A 16,100-nucleotide genomic window follows, 5' to 3' on the forward strand; every position below is an offset into this window, starting at 1 on the left:
TGGGCTTCTCCAGCATTCCTGTCACCAGGCCCATGGCAGAAGCACCTCAGGTCCAGCCCACCTCTGACACCCTCAGTGGCACTTATGGGAAACCACCAAGCAATGCTGAGGATTGTTTTGTGGCTCCTGGGACTTGTAGGCAAGAAGGGAAAGGCTAGTGGTGGCCATGCTTGGTCCCCTGTACCACGGTCTTCCTCAAGTTTCAAGGCCTCTTATGGATAAATTGCCAGTTTAGCTCTGAGTAGGGTGAATTTTGCAACCTCTTTTGTCCAATTCTTCCAATGACAGTAACTCCTATATAATTTTTTCCCTTTTTTTTTTTTTGTTGGTTTGCTTATTGTTATCGTCATCGTTATCATACTCTGCCAAGGAATAAGTCTGTAAGAAGAGAAATGAAGGAAATTGCTTCAGGCTTTTTGTAACATTAAATCACCAACCAATCACACTCTCCTCCTTGACAGCTCCCAGTATTGTTCTGGGACAGCTGGGAAGAAGTACAAGCTGTTCCTCAAGGTTCAACATAGACCAGACATGCTCACATCCACGGTGGGATTCACCATGGGTCTTTGAACAAGTCACCTTTGTCTTTCGTCTCCTAGCCACCTCCTCAGAGTTCTCCTGCTCATTCAAATGGCACAGCGGGCTGCACTCATGCAGCACAACTGGGCTCCACCAAGGCTAAAGCCCAGAAGTGCTATATTGAAGCAGTAGCCAGTAACAAACTCTTTTAAGAAAAGGAAAAGGCTATGTCGCACCCTCCCACCCACCTTTGCCTTATCCCAGATTTTGCTGGTGTGACAGGTCCATCCTCCTGCTGCTGATGGCCTCCTTGCTCCTCATGCCACCTTGGAAGCACAAGGATGTGTCCTCAGGGAGCCACCTGGCTTTTCAGCAGCCAAAACCCAGCGATGAGAGCCCACTGTGCCACCGCAGACTCCACCAAAGAGCCTCGGCGCTTCCCTGAAGACCCAAAACAGCTCAGAGGAAATTAGGCACGTTGAAAGCTTGAGGCTTTCCTTCCAAAGCTTGAGAAGGAATGTACCACGTGTGTTTGGCTTCCTTAATACTCTTTGAGATGCATGGCACACATTTCTGCTAAGACTTCTTTACTTACAGAGTAACTGCTGGCCATTTAATTACATGTAAATTACCATATAGTGATAAGATGATTACATGATTAGCAGTGGGGTAACAAAGCCTGGAAAGTACAATGTAATTGACAGCTAAATGCAGTGTAATTTTCTTATTCCTTAACTCAAAATGCAACTTAACTTAGTCATTAATCTGGGACAACTTCACATTCTGGGAGGTGGCTTCACGAAGATGAAGTATAACTTGAGGTCCCAGCCATGCTCACAGAAGGGTTACATGATGCCTGCGTCTCCTCCTGCCTGCAGATGTGGCCGATACCCAGAGCAAGCTCCCAGGGTAGCGCAGCATCGCATTTTGACTGTGTCTGACCCAACATTTATGAAACCCAGTTGCTGCAAGCAGAAGCCTGTAGAAGCAGAGACAGCTGAAGGAAGAAAGCTGCGTTGTAGCCAGCGCTGGGATAGCCCCAGCAGACACCACCCCCTAGGTCCCCTCTGCCATGGGACACTTAGGTGGGAGCATCACCCGTGAAAGGGCTTTACTAATCCTACTCACCTTCTGTCCCTTTGCAAGGTGTCCCTAGATGTCTGGTGCCCAGAGGCCACCAAGGCTGCCAGCCACGCATTGGCAGTGCCACTACCGCAGCCGCACTAGCTGCTGCCAGTGGGCAGGCTGGGGACACCTCCTCTGTTCGTTCCCTTGACCTGGCCATGCTGCTCCCTGGGGTGGCCATGGCACACCAGCCACACGGAAGAGATGACTTCTCTGCTGGGCTTCTCAGTTGCAATCTCTTTACTTCTGTCAAGCTGATTTTCCCATCTTGTTTCCAACCCACGAAGCACCTAACATCCTCTCCTCCTTTGCTGAGGTTGGGACACGGCCCCACACCTCCCCTGGGCCAGATGTCCCCCACCAACCCCACCAACATGGGAATGGAGGGCAGCTCTATCTCCACAAGGGCTTCCCCATGTCACCCCAGCACCCACCCAGATTCCCAACGTCACTTCTAAATCTGCCTTGATGGGAAAGTGACCCCAGGAGAGCACGTCCCTTGGGGACGGGCTGGGTGGGAAGGACCTGTGGGACCCAGGCAGTTCTTCAACGGACAAGCAACAGCCCCAGACACAGCAGCCTCAAGCTCAGCCCATCACTGCCTAACAGCCATCCTCATAGGGATGCTGTACCTGTTGTGGCACACCAGAAATAAACAGAAGTCACGCCTATGGGCATCAAGCAGAAAGAACAAAAAAAAACCCACACCAACAAAAAAAAAAAAAAAAGTGGGCAGGTCCCTTGCCGTTGAGAGTGCGTGACATTTATTAGACATAAATTGGCACACAAGAACAGGAAAGCATAGCCAGGTAGGGATTATTTTCTTCTTCTTAGCTACATGGCTTTGGATACCTGCCTATAATCCCTTCCACGCGCATACTGGCATTCCTGCACATTCACACCCACGTTCTCAGTTGCTGACACACAGGTATACCTCTTTTGTTAATTAGAATTACTTTTAATTAAAAATATATGTAAATTATATAGTGTGCACAGCTTGGAGAGAAAAAAAAAAAGAAGAAAAGAAAGCAAACTTTGGTTTCAATAAAAACTTTAACCCCTTTGAATCAGCTGCTTTGCTGGCTTTGTGACATACTATGAGTTACTTGAACTCCCATGTATAAATAAATAGTACCAGGAAATTTTACACCTGAAAATTTTTGCAGTAGACATTTTTACTTACACACATCTGCTTTTTCTTCTCTTCTTGCCTCCCCCCACTCCCAGCCTCTCACGATCACAGTCTGCTCCTTTTAAACACATTTACTTAATATCTCACTTAACATACTCAGACCAGTATCCCTTTTTTTTTTTTTTTTTTTTCAGAAAGGAAGAAAAAGAACTCATGATAAAACAAAAGTCCAGGATTGCAAACAAGCATCATCATCATTTTTATGAGCAAACTTTTTCCTTTCGCTGTCTGCACGCTCCCCCCCCCACTCTCCCCCTGCCGCCGCTGGCTCGGAGCCTCGCTTTCCGCATGCCGGTAAAAATTCGGCAGGAGACAAGCTGCGGATGTTTTCAACTTTGAAAGATACCCCACGCTTCTGTCAGAAACAGCTGATGGATCAGGAAAGACCGGGAGATGGGAAGGAAAGAACAGTGAGAGAACTACACACAAGTGGGAAAGGAGATAAGTTTATGGGGCTGGCTCCTGCAGGGACACGTTTTGGGGCGTCTTTAAGGACACATGGCACCCTGCAAGGAGCAATTCCATCGTGGTACAATGTCTGGGCGAGGTAGGTACCTGCTTTTCTTATTTGTGGGTTAACAAGGATAACACTAACAAAAAAAAAAAGAAACACCACTCCAAAATCCACCCTTGGTAAAAAGGGCCAGTGTGCCGGTGTCTTTTTTTTTTTTTTTTTTTTTTGAGAAAATGGAAAGAAAAAAATATATATTATTATTTATTATATAACATTGTCAACATCAACACCACAAAAAAAAAAAAGTAACATCCTAGTTGTTTTCATTCAAGCATTCTGACTGTGTTGAGAAAGGCAGCAGGAGTTTGGTGTCCCTTGGAGAACAAAAAGAGCAGGAGGGTGGGGGGGGGACGAGGGCACAGGGCTGGTGGTGGCTGCAACACAAACTGGGTGGGGATGGTGGCAGGGGAGAAGTGTGCTGATTTGTTGATTTTTTCTTTTGAAACAAAAGAAAAAGGGGGGGGGGGGGGTAAGTCACACCGAGGCCGATGACTATTTCATCTGTGGTTTCAATCAGTGTCCGTCCCTCTCGAGTGCTATCGGTGAACATTCAGTTAAAGCAGTCTTGCAAAATACTTTCACTTTTATTATCGACAGGGTATTTTTTTCCTTTTTCTTTTCCCATATTTATTTTTTTCCCCCGTGGCTAATGCTCTTGCACTTTCCTGACCGCCTCGTTAGCTGTTCTCGCTCCACTCTGGCACCATGCCCACGCCGTGGACCGAGTGGTACTGGTGGGGCGAAAGGGTTCGAGGCACGCCGTGGGAATACAGGAATTCTGCGGGCTGTAAGCTGCTGGGGGGGGACTGGATGCCAGTTTGAGGTCCACACTGCCGGACGATGGGTTGGTGAGAAACCGAGGTTTGGTGCTGAAACATGCTATGGGTATCTCCTATTTGGGGGGAGGTATGGTTGGCCACGCTGCTGAGCCGGGGCATCAGCGGCCCCGAGGTGAAGTGGGCAGAGAAATGCTGGTAGGGTAACCTGTCCATCGGCTGCATGGCAGACACTGTGCAACTGCTGTAGGATGGCACGCTCGGCCAAGTGTTACAGCTGATGTCTTCCAGGCTGGGCACAGGGTCCGTGGGGGGAGCGGAGCTGGCATACATACATGCTTGGCGCTGGGCTGATTCAGTCCTGTATGAAGTGTTCAGTCCCTGCTGCTGGGGGTAACTGGACCTGTAGAAAGGATCCTCGTCTGCCGGAGAAGTTTCCATGTAGGGCTTCTTGTAGGGATGCTCGGTGGTGGAACATTCCTCATCTGTTGGGAGAGAAAACTCCTGGTAGCGGACAACAATACCATGCCCTCGACTGAACCTCCGTCTCCACAATCCTCATTTTCCCAAGGACACAGCCCGCACAGGGCTGATCCAGGCACTTCTCTCAGTTATATCAGTGTAAATCCAGATGCCTTCCTTGGAATCGATCTGGATCAATCCTGCTGAAACCAAGTCTTGCACTTGGCCCTGTCTGCTGGACTGGGGCAGGGATTAGTTAGAAGCTCCGGGAGGAAAATTAAGGCTCTAAGATGCTGGAGGGATCCTGAGGCTTAGCTTGCTTGGTGATACCCCATGCACACCCCCACACCCCCATGTTCCTTGTCTCCTTTCTGCTGCCAGCACTTTGACCAGAGGAGTAACATCTGCCTCCAGATACAGCGCACCTAACAGAGATCCCCGCTCCCAGCTGCGAGCCTCAGAGCTGCAAACCCAAAGCCTTTACAATGATATATTTTCGTGATAAATGAGAAAAAAATGGAGATCACAATAAAAATCCCCCCAGGAGAGCATCAGCGATCGCACAGTTGAGACAATCAGACTTGGCGTTTTACAGCTCCAGTCTTTAGCTGTGCCAAGGGAGCTGGGCACATAAATCCACGCAGGGCTGTGTGCTGGAGCCAAGTGTAACAAGAAAGAAAAGTAAATTTCACAGCTAGAAACAACAAGGCACAGCTTGCAGAGCCCTTTGTTTCCTGGAGCATCCCAGGCCAACAGAGGGAAGGAGATAAACAATTTAGGTGAAACCTCTAGGGTGAAGCAAAATGAATAAATAAATATGCACTTATTTATTCATTCACAGGGTCATCAAATGAAATCCAGCTCTGCTGGAATGGATGGCAAAGTTCCCAGGGACGAGCACTTCACCAAGAGATTTTAAGGACAACAAAGCAATGGAAGGGGAGCTTGTTCTGACCCAGATTAACTTTGCGGTTGCTTCAAGAACAAGATTTCTGGTGCTGGCAGAGAAACATCCCACTTTGCTTACAGCCTTCTTGGCTGCACCCTTTCAACAAGGGTAAAAATTTCAAAGAATACTGCAAGAAATGGCCCTTTTCAAATTTTTTCAGCCAACATGTTTTAAGCCATAATCTTTTTACCTCCAAACTACAAAGGAAAAAAAAAAAAAAAAAAAAAACAAACAGTTCCACAAAAGAAGAGGACTACAAGCATCTGTCCCCCAAGAAGCACTTGCAAAAACACAGGTGCTGTTTCTGGGCTGCTCCAAGGCGAATGCCCAGGTCTCCCCTTCAGGAGGTGCAGATGGGCAGTGCAGGCACCTTTTGTTTCTTGTAAGCACGCACAGCGCACACCCTTATTGCTATAAACAGCGCCATGCTTTCTCCTGGAAGCTGCACCCACTCCACTTGTAATACAACCCATTACTCCAACTCAGGTGTCTACCAAGTCCAGCTGCCGTTAGTCTTCCTGGCCCGACAACCCCAGAAAACCTCAGGTACTGAGGTAACACACCTCCGAGACTTTCCCCTTCGTGTCCTTTGTTAGCAGCTGCCTGTAAATCCAGCTGGAAAGCTGCAGTCCCATTTCATCCTTTCTTCCTGACGACAGCAAAATGTGGCTCCTTAGTCCCAGTGATGCAGAACCCTGACAATAACGTTACCTTCCTCCTCTGCCTCCTCTTACACCGGCACAGAAAGCAGGATGGGGTGAGAGAGCAACACAATTGCATCTTTCCAACAGCTGCAATGGTCAGCAGAGAGGCACAAAAGTGTGTCACCCTCCTCAATCCTGATCAGGTTCATTTTATATAGAAGTGGTGGAGAGGATGCCGTCCCCTGAAAGGCAAAAGCTGGACGCACGGGTCCAAGCTCCCTCCTGAACACGGGGCTGTCACAGGAGGTACATCTGGGAGAACAGCCTGAGCTCTAGCTTTTACAGACAGCTCAAAAGTTTTGGATCCCTAACCCACTACTGAGTAATAAGAACACTACGGTGGAAAAACAATGTCTTGTAAAATAAAGCATTGTTCTGCTAATAAAGTTTTCAGCATTAAACCGCATTACTCTGCTGGCATTAGGAATCATTGGCTTGGGGTTTGACTGTTTATTTTATTTTTATTTTTTTAAATATACAACACAAAACAGTCAAACTCTGTTTTTCCGTTGTGTAAAAATGTGCCTGACTTACAACCTGTGGTTGCTGATTTTTCCATTTAGCCCAGACATTTCACCGCCTGCCACAGCCCAGCCAGGCAGAGCCACAGCACTATGGATCCGCTTCCAGAATTCATCACAGGTGAAGAGAGAAAAACAAAAACAACTTGGATTTCAGTGGAAACCCTATAGGTTTCTCTCTTCTTCTGTAAGCTCTCGCGGGCACTCTGCTGGTTTCTCTAGAGCCAGGCTCACCAATGCCATATGTGGAAAGGGCACCATCGTTCCTGATTTTAAGATGTGTAAGGACACTGCACACATCTCCAAAGAGGACATTGTCACTAACGAAGGATTACTGCACACCCTAACAGCATCTGCCTGCCCTCTGGCCCCTCTTCCTGATGATTTTCCCATCTATGTAATCTCAAAGTGCTGGAGAGGGAAGAGAACAGTCCGTGTTCATCATCAGATGGGATGATGCAGACCAGAGATCCTCAGCTGGCACCAGCTGATGAAGTTACACTGGTCCAGACTCTCTAGTCTGATCTGGCATCATCCCATAGCTCCTCACAGAGGCAACCAGAGCCAGCACAGAGCAGGCAAAGGGCATCCCCATGGTGCATGGAGCAGATCTGGGAGTGGAAAGAGGACATTCTCAAGTAAGAGAACGGCAAAAGGAGGACAAGTCAAACAGAACTCTCACACAATGCTGAAGGCTGCAGTTTAAATTCATCCCCACTTGCTCTGGAGCCTGGACAGTCTTTCTCAAGACCTTAATCCTCTCTTTGAAGGTCCTCTCACCTCCTCAGCATCAGCGTAAGCAGAACATATGACACAACTGACCGGTCTGCCCTGGGTTTGATTCTTGATGTTGGTTCCCTGATAGCACTTCATTGTCCTTTTCCTGTTGCCACTGAGCCCTAGGAGGTTCTGGGCACTTCCAGGAGATGCTAACCATCCTTTGCTTTTGTTGCTATTCTTGGAAGCCAAGGGTGGTGATCAGCTCTTGTGACCAGCCCCTCGATACTGCGCAAACCTCAAAAAGCAAAAGGTTCTGCCAAGCAGGGGAAGCTGCCAGCGCTTGGGAGAAGCTGCTCCAAAGTGGATCCAAGGAAAACGGAGCCTGCAGAATGGGATGGAAACTGGCTTCCTCACAAGGAATTTGATGATCTATCTAATGAAGGAGCTTGAGCGAGAGCATAAGCAGTTCCAAGATTTCCGGTATTTACTACTTCCAGCTGGGTTGTAAATACCACACAAATGGCTTTTTAAATGGAATTTTCCCAATTCCAGGATTAGGGCCATCCAGAATAAAATGCAAACATGTAAAATCTCTGGACTTCAGGGTGCACTGGGCCCACCGCTTCCCCTGGTGTAAATCAGGAGAGCTCCTTTCCCATTCATGACAGTCAGCTCCCTGGGACGGAAGACAATGAAGAATGGGACCCAACTGGTTTAGTTTTTAAAGCTCACCCACACTTCCAGGGCACTACAGCAGGTTCCTTCTGACTTTATGAGGGAGACACAAAGGGTGATTATCACCAACACGGTTGTTTTATCCAGTCTGGTTTCTAGTGTGAATCTAGCATGAGCCTGAACAGCCAATACTGGTGTGCAAGACTGACAACGATTGTCAAAGAAGAAAAAAAGGTGGATTCAACCAAAATGAACATCCCTAGAGGGCAAATAAGATATACATCCCAGGACATGAGAGCTAAGACACAGTAATTATTTCAGCAGTCGCACAGTTTGTGATACAGCTGTGTTGCATTGCAGGGGAACACAACAGAAAAAGCTGGAACCCCTTCCAGAGGCAGCGAGCTGCTGGCACTGCCTGCAGAGGAGGGCAGGATGCTTACATGGTGCTGCTGAAACTACAGGACCGCAAGCAACGTGGCTGCACAGCAAAAGATGGGTGCACACCAGCCCCCTGAATATCTCCCCACCTTGTAGGCAGGCTCTTCTTCACCCTCTGTGTCCCAGCAGCCACCTTGCCCTGGGCTCCACTGCATCTACCCAAGCTGCAGCACAGTTCAAGTCTTGGCCAACTCGTTGCATCCGCTAACATCAGGAGGACAAACAGCATGTCCTCCAAGAAGACATCTCATACCTGACTTTTGTCCCACAGAGTCTTTGAGTGAAAGAAGGCTGGGTGGGATGAGGGAGAAATCAGTTCAGTGTCTCCACCCTAACAGTGCCTGTTCTTGGGGAGAAGAGGGAAAGGCATTGCTGTATCTCCACCGACCTCATCAGAGCAAGACGGAGATGAAAAATAGATTCTTTTTCCCGGTCAGGGTCATGTCCGAGCTAGGTGGCTGAAGGATACGGTCCTCGCTGGTTGAAGCCAGTGGATTCTGCCACGTTCCTCTTCTCCCTCAGAGTGCCAACATGACAACTTTTATAACCTCCCCGGGGAGAGGCTGTTCCAGTCGCCTCCTGTTCAGCATCACAAGCATCCCAGAAATCTGCCAAGTGGTTGAGATTGTGTAAGGCTGGGAGGGAGCAGAGGTTTAGAGGGATGGCTTTTTAGTTCACAGGAAATCTGAGGGAGAGGATAACACAAGGGAAAACAAGCCCCAATGCCTTAATTGGGACGTGGGGCTAAAATGAAAGACAGAAAGCAAGCTGCCTGCTGGTAAGTCCTTTTGGGCTTCTCTGAGCACAACAATGAGAGAGGGAGAGATGGAGAACAACCAGAAAAAAGGCAAAGCTCTAACTGGTCTTTGTTGCAGCCTAAAAATCCACATCAAGAACTGAAGCCACTCCTTGGTAGAATACAGGATTGGAGTTAATCCATCCGCTCAAGACCAGTGGCTCAGTGAAATGCCATAATCAATCTCAGTGTGGAGCTGGGATACAATGCAGGATGATTCTTGCCTTGAGGATTGCCATTCCCCAGTGTTCAGCACACTCAGAACATGCCTGGAGCAGCAACCCCACTGCACCACACTGGGGTCATTCCCAATGCTGCGACCTCACAGTCCCACCTGCACACCAGGAATTGCCAGATTTGGAGGTCTGGGATGTGTCCTTCCTTCCTTCCTTCCTCACCCAGAAGAGCATCACCTCCCTGAAACAGAAGACCCTTCAGAGATAACACCCCCTCGCAGCCCTGCTGCTCTCCCCTAATGTAACCGCATATCAGATCTCCTGAGCGAATCCATCTTTGCCTTGACAGCTAAGAACAACACTGTCAACCACAGAGCTAAATCTTTGTCTTAGGTCACCAAGGAAGTAGAAGTCGAATAAGGTGCCTTCGAGTCGCTTGAACACAGACCTATTCTTAACTGAGCCTAAACGAAGACTTGACCTCCTGATTAAAAAGGATACAGAGAACCACCATGAGATGTCAAAGCTGGAAGGAGCCGTATCTGAGAGACTATCTTGGAAAGCAGTGGTGGCATTTGCTACAGAAGATACAGACGCCAGCTGGACTCAAACCCAGCTGCCCTTGCAAGCACTTATCCTTTACCACAGCCTTAGGAAAAGGAAATAATCTGCTTGAGATAAATCCTAAACTGACTGAAGAGGAGTCCATGTTTGGGGAGCTGTTGTCCAACAAAATCAATAAAACTTCCAGTCCAGAAATGGGGACAGGGGTGCATTAGGAGTAAACACGCTCCTGCTTACATTTGTTCTTAGATGGTGAGGCTTGGCTTACGCAGAAAAGTAGGAAAGCAGGCGAGCTGTGAGGGAAAGCTTAATATTACACTTAGAAAGGAGAGGTTGGAAAAGGAAGAAAAAGACGAATATTACAGGTAAGGTTATTTTCCCAAGTTCAGTAAAGATCCTCACTCAGTGCTAGAAGAAAGTGCCACGCTCAGTTTGAGTTTGGGATGAAACCTTGGATCACTTTCTGATTTATCTGAACAGAATTGCTCATCTCTAGTGACTTTTTTTTTTTTTTTTAATTAATTTCACTTTGCAAAAAGCTGCTTGGCAGCTTACGTTGGCTCTCTGTTTCCCATTAACTTTGTGTTTCTTTTCTTTAAGCCCTGGTGGCTGTTTTCGATTTACTAGATGTGTGGGGAGGGGGAAATAGGCACAGAGAGGAAAGCAGAGACTCAGGCTCCTGAGACGTATGGCTTCGCGGAAGAAGCCGGTGGTATCGCACAGGACACTGCTTCTCTTTGATTAAAGCATTTGGCGGCTTCGATAAAAGGCCCTTAACTGCTTGTGCCACTCAAGCCATCGGAGAGATAATGAGGGGCCATCGGCCGTACACACAAGGGCTCCCTTTGCCAGTCTCCAGCACTTTCGCAAGGGCCACGCAGGCCAAAAGGGGCCGGGGAGCTTATTACAGGGCAGATAGTCGTCTCTTTTGTGACAATAAGAGGAAATGAGATAATTGGGGGATTGAGGGAAACCACCCATGGAGACACCACTTAGCGAGAATCCCAAAACTGGAAGGAAACCTCTGTTGATTCCTTATCACGTTACAATGTGGAAGCGAATGATGAATTGCCCTGCGGTGTGGGGACACGCAGCAGTCGGAGATTGTCCAAAGGGGTTGTTGCCATTTGGGCCAGCTTGTTTTGGTTAGTTTTTGCAAAGGGGAAGAGGAGCGGTGAAAGCTTGGCTCCCAGGGCAAAGGAACACTGAGGATGGATTGCAGGCTGAGGGATGCCAACAGTGAACGGGACCTGCCTTTCCATGGCTGACAGTGGGGCTCTGCAGCAACCCAGTGGTGTCCCAGCACCTCGCACCCACAGTCCCACACCAGCACGGGGGTAGCAAGGGCCACACGCGCCACCTCTGACCTTAGGGGACACTCTGGGAGGCCGCTGCAACTCCTTATTCCCTACCTTACAGCCAGCTCAAGTCCAGCATCACCATTTCCAATCACAGCTTTGATACACTCTATACGAGCACAAGGATCACCTGGTCAGCTGCAGGGGTCAGGAAACGATGCCTCTGTTTTCCACTGTTTAGCTTATTCTCAGGAAACTATTAAGATTTGTCAATTAGTTTTATGTATATATATATACTTGTACACCACACGTGTGCTTTTACAACATTCAGGGGATTCACCAAGGAGGTGACAGAGATTTCCACTGCCCTCCTGCTGCATCTGCCAGCACTTCCCAGCATCCGCCACCTTAGACTGTGTGTCTACAGCGCACATCCCAGCACCCCAGGGGTTACGTTACTAAAAATAATGACATGTGGCTGACTGATAGGACCATGCAGGGAAGCAGGAAGGGATCTGCAGTGGAGAGAGGCTAGTGGGCTGGAGAAATTCTTGGTGCATGTAAATGCCATGATGCATGCTGACTCCTGTGAGCTTTTCCCATGCAATGTAGACTAAATTGCTCTGAGAAAGGGCAACACGGCTAGGCAGCAACCATCCCCTGCCCACCTCACAGGGTTGCATTCAGCTCTGGAAATTCCCTATTTTTTTCTGTAGGCCTGTGGTGGAGCTGATCTGAGGCTTTTGCTATCTCAGTCCTGCAAATGTTTCTGCACCTAAGCATTCCCATTGCTTTGGGAGAGGAAGGGAGAGACTGCAAAGTGCTCGCTCCTGCCCGAGAACAATTATCCCATCGATATCATGGGGCTCTTCACGCCAGGACGAGCTGAGCAGTCAGTGTAAAGCCCTCACAGTTTGATCCCTCAAGCTCTGTCAAAGCAGGTCAGTCGCACCAGAGGGGAACGAACATGGATATCATGATTTTCAATCCCACGCCCCATTCATTAGACCGAGCATTTAAGTGGAATTGCTTTCTGCAGACAGGCAACTGTCTCCCAACTGTGAGACTCTTAGTGGAAAACTGTGCAAAATCCAAGCTGTCAAGGTATCTCCACTTGGAGATTAAGCCTGTCTGAGGGGCTATGGAGGCAGATAAGTCATCGTTATCTCCAGCACCAGCTATCATACTGAATGTGGATTCAACGTGGGTGAAAGGTACAGCCACCCCTCCAAACCACTCACTCCCAGCCTAGCAGCAAAGACAGAATTTTAGGCTAGTGCTGGTGAGAGAGAGGAGCCACCCAGCCCATCGGGGGGGAGCTGCCCACCTCCAGAGCACAGCCTTCATCCCTTACTCATCCTCAAGTGTCACCATAAAGCAGGCTGGGGCTGTCCAGCCTGTGGGCAAGGGGAAACATCAGAAAACCACGCTGACGGTCATGTTAGGAAGGGGAAAGAAGCGAGCGGGGAGCAGCCAAGGTCTGACCTTTTCTCTTGGTGCAGTGGTAGATCTGGCTGTGCTCCTGGGAGATCGGGTAGGGGTTGGCAGGCGGTAGCAGGTCCTGGGAGGTGCTCGACACCCCATTCTCACACTGGTACTGGGAGCCCAGGTTGGAGGAGGCAGAAAGGACCCTGGTCTCACCACTGAAGGGGCTGTGATTCGAGGACACTTTTTGTCTCACTGTGCTCCTGGGAACAACCGGGTACTCTTTACTAAAAGCAAAGAAACAAAACAACAACACAAAAAAAGGCAGAAAAGGAATCAATTAATAAATAAATCAGTGGATTAATAAATGAAGGCAGCACATTAGTGTCATGGTGTTTGTTTAGACTTTCAGAGAAATAGAGACGTGCCTCCCGGGAGAATGCAGCCCCGTCACACTTTATCCATGCAGCACTTTTCTATTTCCCTTTCCTTTTAGTATCTCTCCCTTTAGATTTGTGCCTCTCCACCACAACTGCTATTTTACACCCATAGACAAAATAGATATATGCATTTATAGCAAAATACACAAGATCAGTATTTACATACTATGATAGCATTTCTAAACTATATTTTATTTATATTGTATATGTGGACATGCACATGCCTGTAATTAAAAACTTCATTTCTGCCAAGCTGACTTGGAGGTGGATTAAATATTTAGGTCTACTTTTTCTACCATATGGTAGCTGTCCCCATTCCTTTTCCTCAGAGTCTGCCAGCCTGGTTGTCCTGGATGGGGGATCCCTGGACCAGGGAACAAGCTCTGCTCCAGAGCGCTCAGAAAAGAGAAATAAATAAATCACCAAGACCTGATGCATGCCAGAGCCACACGTCTCAGTGGAGCCAGGCTAGAGGGTGAGCACTAACGGAAAGTCTGGTTCGTTCCCTTGCTGAAATCTGGTTTGAAGCAGAGATGCTTTGCCAACACTGGCTGAAAATCCCCTCTCCTACGAGACCCTACAGTGTGTTTTGGAGACATTTCTCTAAGCACATCTGCAACGTGGCTGGACAAGATTATTCCTGCTCTGCAGGGGGAAGAACTGAAGCTCAGTAAGGTGTCCCAGAGAACTCCAGCGAGGTGCAAGCCTCCTCCTGGGCTGTCTCCAAGGCAGCTGGGTGCTCCCTGCACCCAAGGACTCGTCAAAATGCATAAAGATCAGGTGGTTCAGCACCATCTTGTGAAGTGCCACCAGGCTCAGAGCAGCCAGAGCCTGGGTCCCAACACAGGCTTTCTTCTTTGAGGACCAAGCTGGCTTTGAGGTACCCTACTCACCTGCCCCAAATCATTATGCTGGAGCAAGGACAGATCCTTAAATGCCATAAACAGGCTCACCTGGCCACTTACATGTGGAGGAGGAGCCTTGAATCTCCAGTTATGCCCCTTAGAGAGAACCTATCACTGTAGCAACTCAGAACTTATTTACAAACTTTAACAATACCAATTATATAAACCTACTCACAGCAGGAAGCTTTCATCCAAACCACTGCTGTGGTGGCTGCCAGAAACATCAGCAACTGAGCTGCAGTGGAGGGGAAACTCACCCAGGAGCTCAAAACCAAATAAATGTGTCTCTTATTGTGCCATGAAAGCTTTCCAAACCCTGGCACTGGTGGCTTGCTGCGGAGAGCCTATTCCAAAGGTGGGGGTTCTTCCCCTGAAGCCCAGCAGCTCCTCCCCACAGGGCTGTCAGGAGCATGGCTTTCCACCCACTTGGGCTGGCTTACCAGGCAGCTTTTTCCCAGAACTGAAATCCAGGCTGTGCGTGAGGAACAAGAGAGAGACGGATGGGGAGGAAGCAGAGACTTATGCCTCAAGATACCCTGGCATCCATGGCTGTCTTGCATATGCGGTGGGCTGCAGAGGACCTCTTTGCCTATGGACACCCAGCACTAGCACTTCCACCACAGAGGCTCTTGCTAGAGGGCAGCTTTGGTGGCTCTTCAGGAAGGTCAGGGTCTCCAAACCTCATGGGTGACCTTCAAATCTTCTAGGTTCTAGAGGCTCTCCCAGCCCTACCAGATCACGGTGCTGAGCTGCCTGCTCCTGTCGTGCTCTACCTTCACACAGCAAACTTCATGGAAATAGTACCAGCAGGACACCCCAGAGCTGCATCCCCACCATGTTTCCCTTCCAAGAGAAAATCCATAAGGAGGTGACACATGGGCCTTGCCCTTAGCTCTCCTCCCTAATGAGAAGATGCTGCCTGGATTGGCTGCTTCCTTATTCCTCAGCTCCAACACCACCAACACTCAATCCCCCAAGAAAAGACAGAGCCTCGGGGGGGGGTGGGTGGGGGGGTGTTTCAGTGGGATACCTGTGAGCTACCAGTAGCGGAGAAGGAGAGACATAACATGGCGTGATGTTACATCATGTTCTCTTTGACTTTTTTGGAGGATGCACTCTGGATGGGATGTCTCTGTGGGACATGGATTAGATCTGGATGGGGGTTTCTTGCAGTAAATCCTCACAGTAGCTCACAGGTATCCCACCACATCAGACCCTCACTGTCTGAAGCACCACACAAACACTAAGAAGCCATCCCCATCCCAGATACTTCTCACCTAAATCAACCCTTTCTCTGTCTCAATGGAGAGCTGAGAGGGGAAAATTTTAAAAACTCAATTGTTTTCTCTTGATAAAAAAGTATTTTCTTTCCATTAAGGAGCTGTATGCCCGGAACAGCAATATTTTTACCCTGAGTGCCAGCACAGGTGGTGTCAGGATCCCACACTACTGTTGTGCGCTGGGGACCAAATCCCTTTCAGACTGCACTTCCCAGGGGACACGGCAGCCTCCAGGGCCATAAGAGAGGACCGTGATGTTCTGCCGGAGACATGGCAGGAGCAGGGAGTCACGCTGGAGAGGGAACAGGTTGGAGACACCAAGTTTCCAAACAGCAGTTCCCAGGAGGTATCACCATGACTTCTCTCCAGACTGAAATGTTTCCATTTCAGTCAAAACATGTTGCGTGTTATTTTTGCCAAAAAATCAACTATTTGAGGAGGGAGAGGAAGGAAAGTATTTTTTAACTGAATATCTAAAATATTCTCTTCACTTTGCTGTTTTTTTATACACAAAGGCAGTTATCTCTGTATTTCTACTTTTTTCTTCCTTATAGGAACCAAGCTTTAATAAAAAGGTGTCTTTGGTACCTTGTAAAGCAACAGTCATCTTGACATTTA

At 48.4% G+C, this 16,100-nt stretch overlaps 1 protein-coding gene across 4 annotated transcripts in view; it reads right to left on the bottom strand.

The window, feature by feature from the left end:
* Nucleotides 1-1,308: 1,308 nt before the first annotated feature.
* Nucleotides 1,309-16,100, bottom strand: part of TBX5 (T-box transcription factor 5) — a 94,287-nt gene continuing 79,495 nt past the window's right edge. For all 4 annotated transcript variants that reach the window (XM_080391508.1, XM_080391509.1, XM_080391510.1 and 1 more), the window contains 2 exons: nucleotides 12,918-13,144; nucleotides 1,309-4,611 (listed from right to left, as the gene is read on the bottom strand). In XM_080391508.1, coding sequence (XP_080247634.1) covers nucleotides 4,028-4,611; nucleotides 12,918-13,144 — 811 coding nt within the window. In that variant the 3' untranslated portion in view covers nucleotides 1,309-4,027. The remainder of the gene's footprint in view (nucleotides 4,612-12,917; nucleotides 13,145-16,100) is intronic.

This window comes from Falco punctatus, assembly GCF_963210335.1.
Source record: "Falco punctatus genome assembly, chromosome: 1".
Classification (NCBI taxonomy): Eukaryota; Metazoa; Chordata; class Aves; order Falconiformes; family Falconidae; genus Falco; species Falco punctatus.